The sequence below is a fragment of the Parasteatoda tepidariorum genome, chromosome 6 (assembly GCF_043381705.1).
Source record: "Parasteatoda tepidariorum isolate YZ-2023 chromosome 6, CAS_Ptep_4.0, whole genome shotgun sequence".
Taxonomy (NCBI): Eukaryota; Metazoa; Arthropoda; class Arachnida; order Araneae; family Theridiidae; genus Parasteatoda; species Parasteatoda tepidariorum.
In genome coordinates, this window is record NC_092209.1 from 33,738,571 (window position 1) to 33,750,030 (window position 11,460).

General features: G+C 27.9%; 1 protein-coding gene across 1 annotated transcript; it reads right to left on the reverse strand.

Annotated features, from left to right (window-relative positions):
• Window positions 1-1,071: 1,071 nt before the first annotated feature.
• Window positions 1,072-11,390, reverse strand: LOC107436677 (STING ER exit protein). Its single transcript, XM_016048459.3, has 7 exons — window positions 11,151-11,390; window positions 9,711-9,825; window positions 6,948-6,989; window positions 5,537-5,669; window positions 4,166-4,255; window positions 2,976-3,068; window positions 1,072-1,236 (listed from the first exon to the last, which is right to left on the reverse strand). Exons 1-7 carry the CDS (start codon window positions 11,269-11,271, stop codon window positions 1,177-1,179), a joined length of 654 nt encoding a protein of 217 aa, XP_015903945.1. The 5' UTR covers window positions 11,272-11,390; the 3' UTR covers window positions 1,072-1,176.
• Window positions 11,391-11,460: the final 70 nt, after the last annotated feature.

The following is an 11,460-nucleotide window of genomic DNA, read 5'->3' on the forward strand; positions in this document are numbered from 1 at the left end:
ATTGTTGTAAAATGTTTTTTCTCTTCATTTCCCCCCTTTTTTAGTAAATATAAATTAATAACTATAAAATTGAATAGTACTACACATAAACTTTCTACTTATATAATTTTTTAAAATTTGTTCATGTGATGGCAAGAAGGAACTTCAAGCCGTTCAATAATATTTCACTTTTTAAATCTTGTCACAAAAAGCTGTGGATAATCAAACTCATTTGTGAACCTTAGTGAGATTTTAGGTAAAACAAGTAAAAAATTTTAAAATTGTTCAGTTTAATGTGAAAAAACTAATGTAAAACTTGCATTTAATCAAACAACTTTCTAAATATTATTTTATTGAAGCTGTTAGAGGAAGAAAAAAAATTAGATTGTTCCATGAAAATTTAATTATTTTCGAAAAGTATTTTTTAAAAAAACATTTATAGCTCACGTTTTTCAAATATTAGCTCAGATGTAATTGAGCAATAAAGAAGTAACAGTCAAGTCCATCATATTATCATGAATCCAAAACCTACAGAATCATTCAGATTTTTACATAATCACTACAAAAAAAGGGGGTAGTAATCAAATTCAGATTAAAAAGTTTTTTCAGCCCCAATCTCTCTTTGCATCATATTATACAGTTAGTAATATTTCATAAATATAGCCTTTGGGATTTTGATTATGTTTAATACAGTAGGGAACCGATTATCCGGAACGATCGAGACCATCGCCATTCCGGAAAACTGATTTTTTCCTTTTTTCTTAAGCGCTACAAAAAGCTGTTTTTTTTATCCTTAAACCCAACTAAAAAAAAATAATAAAAATATTTGGAAATAATCTTAAAAAGAAGAAAAAACGATGAAGTAATACAATTATTTCCAAAATGATGGTAAGGTAAACATCTTTCAAAATAGAAAGAAAAATCCTAAAATCTTATGAGGAAAAAAAACATTTTTTTTAAAAATGGCGGGAAATTTATCGAATTTCGTTCCAGTTTTTTGATTTCCGGATAACGGGTTCTGTACTGCATTAATTTAAAATTATGTTTAATGTTTTAAAGTATGTACATGTTCCACAAAATCAAAAACATCACTTATATCTTAAAAAACAAATTTAATATTTACAAAAGTAAACTACAGGTGAATAATTTATGTACAAATATAATGATCAAGTATCATAGTTTAAATGAAAAGATATGTTATTTATCAATCAGTGTTCCTCTTGGTTTCTTCTTCAGTTCTGGTTCAATATATATACCCTAAAATAAATTAAAATATATGCATATAAAACTGATAACACTTTTTTTTGTTTAAATAAATTTAAACAGTGTACTATAGCAATAATTACTTTTATACTTTTTTTTTAAATACATTCTCTTTTAGTCACACAACTGAATTTCTCATTTAAGTAAATAGATGTAATCAACTCTTTGACATGATTTATTCTCGATTATAACAATGGAAATAAGTCCTGTTTCTAATTCAATTAATGAATTCCTTTCCTCTGTTAAAATGACCAAATTGAATTTGTTCTTTTCAATATAGTGTTGAATTTAAAATTTACCTTTCTTCATTTTTAAGATTTTTTTTTAAATAAAGGATTTTCTTGGTTGTGTTTTTTATTTACAGTCAAATTATTATTTAACAGAAGAATCATAATATAGGAAATTTAGAAATTGATGAGTTAAAATTGTTCACATGCATTGTAAATTTGTTTTCATTGTTTCACTAAGTGTTTCATGGGAACAGCATTGTTTCCAAAAGTTTATTTCTTTAATTTCAAAAGAAATAAAAGTAGATTAAATAAAATAAATAAATAAAATATCAATAGAGGACATGCTAGAAATCAATATGCAAGTCAATGTAAGTTATAAAATGTATATACCCGTGTTATATACCTTTGTAAAAGTTAACGAAGTAAATTAGCTCAAGTAATTTTAAATACTAAAAATATGCTTATTTTTCACTCTTTTTCAAGACATTTAAGTACATTAAACTCCAATATTTAAACTTCCAACTACAAAACTTTGACAATAATAATTTTTTATCTTTTTACAATACAATAAATTTTTTAACTTCGATTTTATGAATGGTATCAAACCTAAGCTTAAAATAATTAGCTGGTTGTTAACAACAACTAGATGGATAAGTAAATTATGTGTTTGAAGATTCATTAAAATATTTACATCTTAACTCGTGTAGCAATCTATATTAACTATATAACTAAATCTTTACACTAATGGTTGTACTAACAATCTGTTTCATATAATATAAACGATTTTGAAACTTCTTTTTGTGACTCTCATTAGAAATGAGGAATAAGTAAAGTATATTTATTAAGCAGAATATAAGTATATTTATTACAGAAGGAATAAGTATATTTATTAAACCAGTAGAAAATTACAATCTGGAAATAATATACTGGAAAATATAGTTGAGTTGGCAGTTATGAAAGTGTTAAAAATTATTTATTTTCAGTCAGCAGTTGATTTTTGCATACACTTCTCCGATAACATTTTTTAGACGTTATGAGTATCATCAGTAATGTATACACAGTAGAGCTTAGATTATCTGTGGAATCGGGTGACAAGGGGCCACACAGATAACAAAAATAACTGATAATCCAAAAAATAAATAAATAACTCAAAAAGTACAAGTGGAAATATGAAAATTAATTACAAAATGTATTCATTCATAAGTATGACACACAACATAAATCTTTGTTCTATGTCTAAATTATTGAAACAGCTATTGGTAACGAAAAAAATAGTATATACTTTCTTCATAAAAGTTTTTTATTACACTTTTTTTTAAAAAAATCAGTCATTCCCTGATAACTGTTGCTCTACTGTAATGTAAGTATCTGCACCATATAACGATTGTCATAAAGGTGCTTTGCTTTATACAATAAGAACTTATGCACACACAACATGTATAAAAAATCATAGATAATTTTAAAAACTCATTACAAAAATATAATTTGTAAATTTTAAATTACCTGTTCCAAAGATTTCCTTTTATACATTCCTTTTCTTTCCAACTGTTTCTCTATTATTCTTGCATTATTGGCATATGAATCAGCAACCTCTCTCTGAAAAACAATTATTATCATCAATAATTTTTAAGATACATATTTTCTAAACTGTTTTCTAACCTCGTTAATCACTTATATTTAATTATTATATATGTAAGAAGTATATTAATTACATTACATTTGTGGATATATTATAATTACTATAGGGAAATATTAACAGAGTGCTATTTTCATTTATTGAATGAAGTTATTTTTCTCACCTTCAAAAATTACAGTACTAATATAGTACTCTCACCATGTATTTATTATTTTTGTATAAATAAAATTATTTAAAATACATTTATTTTATTTACATAATTAATCAATAGCAATAATGTAGGCATGATTCACATATGCACAGATTTTTTTTTTTACTTGAGCATATATAATAAAATAAAATTTTTTAATGTAATGGTAAGTAAATTCAAATAAATTAGGTAACTTATTGCAGTATTTTTATAATTATATATAAGATAGAAGTTAGAAATATATTTTAAAGTTATATTAGTACATAGAAATAAATATCAATACATTAAAGATAGAAGTCTGAAAATTAATAATTTGTTTGCTTTCAATTTTCTTTGCCAATTACTGAGCTTCACTTTTTATTTAAATATTATTTAGTTTATGTCTTATGTTATGCTTTTTTATTTTATTTTTTTCTTTCATATTGTCTCTTAATATTTGGCGGGCAAGCTTAAGAGGCTCTGAGAACAAAAAACTGTACATCACTGCATTTAAATCTATAATAGAAAATGGTTAAGTTTTTTAGTACATTAAATTTATTTTTTACAAGTCATATTTCTTAAAAATTAAAACTTAAAAAAAATGGCACATTCAACTTGAGAAACATGAATGCAAATTTAAAAAAAATAGTTTTATTTTCAATACATTACAATTAAGAAGAAAAAAAAGAGAAAAATAACAAGATACTTTTTATGTAGATTACTGATTTGCATCTAAATATTGAGGGAGTTTTAATATTTATACTATCTTTTCAATACTAAATCAATCATAGCTGTTTACTTTGATAAATATTTTTAAAAAAAGTCCTACTTACAGTTATTTAAATTAATTCTGGAAAGCTAGGAATCATTTTTGAAAAGTATACTTACTGCTTCAATTTCTTCCTCTTCTTCATCAATTGTAGAAACAGTTACAGAGCTGAATTTACCCATATTCTTTGTATGTTTTGTAACCATGATCTAAAATTTAAAAAAACAAAAAACAAATAATTTAATAAGATAATTAACTCGAAAGTTTTCAATTACCAACATGCATGCAAGCAACATTTATATACATGCATTCAAAAATATCAACAGGTTCTCTAAATGAATATATGGTTTTAATATCTAATTAAATGTACTAATTATTTCATTAAACATATGTTAAGATTTATAATATTAATCATACTTATACAATCAACCGCATTTATAAAATAACTTAAGACCATTTCCTGGTAAAATTGAAGTGCCCCTTAAACCAGAATTAACCAAAATTATAAAAACTAATGCACCAAAGAAAATATTTAAAAATGTGTTTTATTGTTTTTCTATTTACACAGAAGGGAACCTTTGATAATGATTTAACATTCATTGTGCCAAATACATTATTGATTATGAATTGATAGCTGAAAGCAACTTTACCTTGAACACAAAGCCATTCTGTTAAAACCTCATCTATGTCCTAATTTTCACACTTTGTCAAATATTTGTAATCATATTTTTAATGATTAAAATCATTTTAAACCTACTCTTTATTTTTCATTATAGTTAAAATTGTAATGGAAACTAAATCATATTATCAGTTAATGTCAATAATATGTTCAAAATATTCACAATGTTATCCATTAGTCATAAAACTTTCTGTAGAGAACTTTGTTGTCAAAGATGTGAATGAAAAAAAAGTAAGCCATTGCAATATTAAACATGCTTTACAAACATTTGAGCAGAAAAATAAAAGTAGACTCATGAGCAAATGGAAACGTACTCATGAACTTTCAAATGTTCTTGAATGAAAGATAATTTTCAGAATGATTATAAAAACTTCCCCATAAAATGCAAGTTGCACTCGTATAAATATAGTTTTATGTAAGTTTATTAATATCAAAATAAAAACCAAACATATAATTAAAAGTTAAATCAAGACTTGCAATAAACAAGCTTGAATTTACTTTAAAAGCTTAAATGTCTCATTATATTCATCTTGTACATGACAAGCAAAAAAGCAAATCTTTTATAGTCTTTGTAAATACTTTTCAATCTTACTGTTTTTTTTCACAGTAGTATGTTATTATTATACACTAGTTTGCTATGCGTCATTTTTAATTACAAGGAGTATAATATAGTTTCCTCCGTTAAAAATCTTGAAATTTGGTTACAGTGTATTTAAGGATAATATGCAAGACATCAAAAGATTAATCAAAATCTATAAAGTCAATAAAATTTAATAAATCAAGAACAGTATATATAAAAATACAAACTTACTTTTTTAGGTTCAGGAATAAGAGGATAAACACTAGTTTGTGAGTGCCCATCTCTGACTTTACATACAGCGCCTTTAAATATAAATGTAACTTTGCTATCTGGCTGATGCTGGTAGAACAGAATAATTCCACACCTACATAATGTGTAATTATGATTGTTAATAAAGTGAGTACATTTAAAATATGTTATAGTTAACAATTTATATCAGTTATAAATTATAAATAATTTCAGTCCCAGTAACAAATAAAGAGGAAATTAATACATAGAATATTAACTAAAACCAAATTTCGAATAACATAACCAATATAGGTAAAGGCCAATATTAGCATAAAGTTTTGTTGTTCATTGCCTTATGTATGATAATTTAAACAGCTGTTTCCCAACCGGAGATTTGTAAAAGCAGGATTGTAATGGTTACATTTTAAAAAAATATCGTAAAAATAAAAAGTAAAAAAAAGAAATAGTAAATTATAAACAAACCAAATATAACTTGGAGCTCTACTGACTCAATAAGCAGCCCCAAATTTCATAAATAATCCGCAGTAATAGGCTGAGATGGCTGGGCCACCTATGGAAAAGAATATTCACCTTTAAGAACCCCCAAGGGATCATATCCCAGAGGCAGGCCTCCTACTAGATGGCTCAACGACATCGAAAATGCAATGAAAACCCCAAAGATTAGAAATTGAAAGGAAGTTGCCATGGATAGGAGGCACTGACATTTGTCAGCTGTTGCGGTAGCCAAGGCCTGCAAGGGGCTATTGTGGCAGCCAAGGCGTGCAAGGGGCTGTTGCGCAGACAAAGAAGAAGAAATTCTAAACAGGACTATAAAACTTTATTTGTAGGACTGTAGCCAGGGATTTTTACATGGCATCACATAATCCAAATTATTTACCAAAACAATTCTTTTCAATAAGAATATATTTATTAAATAATAAAAAAATTTCAAGTGATACTGTAATTAAACATTTTGATATTTTTTAAATGATTCCTCAGGTCACAGCAATAATCAACCTTTTGAGTAAGTAGGTTATTTAGCAATATACTTATAATTACTGCAAAATAATACACTTTAAATGTCAAATAATTTTAAAAACTTTCCAAACAATAATAACAAAAAAAACTTAATAAAAAAAGTTTGTCAGAATATATAAATCAAAATTCAACCAATGGCCTTTGTAAAATGATTATATAGTAAAATGATATGAGCTGTCAGTGAAATTATCATAATAGGCGTTGGCAATATGAACTAAACCCGGGCTTTGTTAAAGATCTTAAACTATTCAGATTTTTTTTTTTTTTCATAGGTTAGTCTCAAGTACTACATGTTATTTTATACTAAGAAATAAATTTCTACATTTCAATGTTTAAAATAAAGTGTGCAAAATAATATTTTTTAAAAGCTACTTACTTCTTGCATTTTTTTCGATACTGTTTTTCAACACCTTCCTCCCTAAAATACAGAATTTATTAAAGAAAATAATACAAATTACTAATAAAGATATTGTTAAAGTAGTTCCTAAAATATAGGAAAAACATGTAATTTGCCGAAATATTTAAATAACATTTAAAAAATTTTGACTCTTTATTAAATTCATAGGTTAAATCACAATTACTATTCTTTCTGCAATATTTTGCCAATTTTAAACAATAAAAAATAAATAAAATGGTAAATTTTTTCAGAATTAATTTTTTAAAAATTTTTTTAATGAATATATAAATAATGATGAGATGATTTTGGTTTGAAATTAAAATGGGGAATAAAATGGAAATAGTCAAAAAAAAAAAAAAAAAATTTCAAAAAACAATTTCAGTGGACAGTCAGAACCAATTATCACAGTTTAATCTTCATTTGCCTAACTTATTTATTTGAAGAAAGAAAAAAATGCAAACTTTGCAATAGTTAATGTTTTCTATAATGAAGAAAGATAGATTTAACAATTTGAAAAGTTTAAAATTCAATAATAAAAACAATATATGTGACGTTATTGTAATTTACAAAATATCTTTTGATGCACCATAAATTATTAGAAAATATTAGTGTTTATTCTGTAATTTTCCACCAGCATCCTTAAAAATTTAATATAAACCATAAAATTAATGGTGAATTTAATTATTATTTTATATACTGAAGAAGGAAAAATTAAATAAAATAACAATCCGCTTTAAAAGGCTGGGAAGCAGTTTACCGAGAGAGAAAAGTATCTAAGATACATGCAACAGAATTACAAAAACTTCATAGTTTTAAAAATTATATTTCAAATATGGCAGAACATTAGAGTTATTGGTGAGGCAAACAATCATTCTGGCCATAAAATTCTTCCTCTTCTTCATTGGCCTGACAGCCAGAGCCTGACTAAGGCAGGGGCATACGGGGCAGTTGCCCCGGTCCCACACATTAGAGGGGGCCCCCAAATCGATTATTTTGCGTTACATTCTTTAAGGAACTTTTTTAAAGCAAAATATCAGTACAGTGTAAAATCCGTCAGTTTTATGTTAGCTTCTTCATTAATCTATTGCATGAACACAATCTATATTTAGTAAATCCATGACTTTCTAAGACGGAATATCAGCTAAAATTTCGCAATTAAGATTGACAAATTTGGCCAATCAAAAGCCTGTATTTTTCCACCTGGCACAATGCGATATGTTTACAAAAATACAGGCTTCCGATTGACTTTATTGAGCCATCGTAATTGCGTAAATTTAGCCCTAATGTCAGCAAGGATATGAATTTTTCGCTGCTAGATGACAAAGTCAACAATCAGAAAACTGCATTTGGCATGATGGACATAGAATTATCAGAAAATCAATCAAATGGATAGAACGATATTTTTTCTAACCACTGGAGGGGAGGGACTTCATAGCTATTTTAGGTTCTAGTCAACTTTCTTATCTATAATGAGGTGAAAAATTTAAATACCTCAAAACTAAATATCTTTAATTTCCTCCATATTAAATACCTTCATTACTGAAATAGTGAAGCAGAGGGGGCCCCCCCAAAGAAGTTTTTGCTCCGGGCCCCACTTACTCTAAGTCGGGCCCTGCTGACAGCCCAGGATGGGCCCCTGCCTTCCACAGAGTTGAACTCCAGGCTCTTCTACACTTAGCCAGAGACATCCAATTTGTGACTTTTAGAATATTTAAATCACTTTCGAGGCAGTCGAGCTATCTAAGTCTAGGTCTTCCTCTTTTGCGAGTGCCTAATGGTCTGGCAGAGAAGATCTTTTTTGTAATGCGGTTATTATCCATTCTTGATAGGTGTCCCGCCCATTTGATTCTCTGAATTGCAATATATTTGACTACGTCAGGTTCTTTAAATAGTATGTAAAGTTCGGAGTTAGTTCTTCTTCTCCAGATATTGTTACATTTAAGGCCACCAAATATGCTTCTTAAAACTTTTCTTTCAAACACAGAAATAGTGTGCTTTACTTTTTCTGTCATTGTTCAAGTCTCAGCAGAGTAAAAAAGAATGGGTCTTATCAAACTTTTGTAAATCAGAATCTTTGTTTTTCTGCTGATGAAGTTAGATTTCAGATACTTTTTAAGACCGAAAAAACATCGATTAGCTGCTGTGACTCTACTACGGATCTCAGGCAGGATGTCGTTAAGACTATTGATTTCAGATCCCAAGCATTTAAAATTGTTCACGTTTTCAAATTTATAATCCCCAATTACAAGACAAGGGCTGGTATATTTGGTACAGGTCATATACTTAGTTTTGACCTGGTTGATTACAAGATGCATTCTGCAGGCTGCGGCCTCAAGTGACGTAAAAGCCTCTTTTAGTGCCTCAGGAGTTCGTGCGACAACATCAATGTCATCAGCGAATGCAAAAATTTGGACAGATTTATTAAAGATTGTTCCGCGGGTGTGGCCGTAAAAATATAAATGTAAAAAAAATTTAAATCAGCAAATGAAGTGAAAATCTTTTGCATGAGACAAATTAAAATTTCCCCACACATTATTTGATTAAAAATGATAACTTATGGAAAATATTTCATCTTTTAAAGAACTATTATATCTTGTGCACTTTATAAAGATATATTTTTTTAACAATGGAAATTCTGAAAATTTTCTCCAAAATAGTCTAAACACTCAATTTTTCAATTAATTATTTTGAAAACTCAACTTTAGAAATAAAAATCAATTATTTATAATAAAAGATTTTTACCTTTTAAGGTAAATAGTTTCACTTGTTTCACATGTTAATTTGTGAGCATGCTTGTCTCCATCAATGACTCGAGCACCATCTCTTGGCCGTACAGGTAATCTTTCTATAGCACAATCTGAAAAATGGAGAAAAGTAATACATTTGAAATACTTGCAAAAATGTATTTTCAAGTTCTACCTGATTTTTCAAGCCTACCAGACATTTTTTTTTGGGGGGAGGGGGGNTTTTTTTTTGGGGGGGGGGGGGAGTTTTGGTGACAAACCTATAGGTAAAAAAGAAGTGAAAAAATACAGAGTAAAAAAAAACTTAAGAGGTCAAAACTTAAAAATTCAAATTTATAGCTACATTTAGTCCAGTTATTATTTACTTACATATTATTATTTAGAAAAAATACTGATAGCCCACATATAATATGGAAAACTGGCAAGCAGCCAAAAGAAACAAAAAGTGTGAATAAAGTCTCAAATAGGGCCTGAAATAGGAGTGTAAAGATTAGGAATGGATCCTTTGCAGAAAAATGGGTAGTGTACATCTTTTGGTTATCACCTCTGACAGCGCTAATTAACTGGTCTATTCCCGCCTTCAAAGCGGATGTTTACTTTTCCGTGTATTTGCTGATTTATGAGTACAAGCTCCGAGAAATGATTACTTAGTATTTTGGTTAGGACGAACAAAATATGATATGTTGTTTTCTCTTGTTTAAGTCATCTTATGCTGCCTAATTTGACAGACAGAATTTAGAACATAAAAAATAATTAAAAAAAGAATAAAATTTTGAAAGAAAAAAAATTTCCTGGAAAATTCAACATAAGTATGAAAAAATTAGCTACTAATAACACATATTGATGCATGTTACACATTGTTATTTTCAAGATGTACCAATGGAACTCGAAATATTATAATAACATCATTAAAATTTGATATGAGAAATCCTTTTTAGAGATTTCCATATGGGGGATATTATCATAACTACGGCAAGTTGGCGAAGAGTCGCCGAGGAAGGAAGATAACATTTCCATATGGACAACTCCGGGAGATTTCCGTGTCGTGATCTGCGGCAGAATGATCGCCACGTCTTGGCAATTTCCAGGCAGCGACCAGCGAGAAACTATAAAAAAAAAACATCACAGAAAGGGACCAACTCGAAATGTATAACTCGTAGCCACATCTACATGTATTTTTGGTATTTCAGTCTAAGATCTATATGGCACATTGTAGTTGGGGCGACAGATCACGATATGGAAAGATCTCCGATAACTCGAAGGGTATAACTCGTCGCAACCTTTGCGCAAACCTCTATATGTTTTTTTTATTTTTTAATCTTTACAAGTATAAAAACGTTTTGGCACCTTGGCGTTCATATAAACATCCCTCATTTTTAGCCCAACAATTGATTTAATATTGACAAAACATAACTAATGCCTCTAAATTTAAACTTACCTAAAATTAACGCTATGTTACCACATAAGCAGTAATACACATTTAGAGGTTTGTCTTCATTATATTCTTCTTGATCTTTTGTATCTGAACATACAATACTTCTAGACACAACTTTAGGCATATTTGTTAGTTAAATAATGAGGAATGTACTTCAATTTTAAGGAATTTTCGTACAGTGCAATAGAAATATAAGCAAGTTTGTTTATTAAACAACGTCACTTCCGAGTGCTTATATCTGTTAATCTAGCTATCTACTACATCAGTTATTCTGAATTATTTTTTAAAATATCAAACCAGAAATAAAATTGCA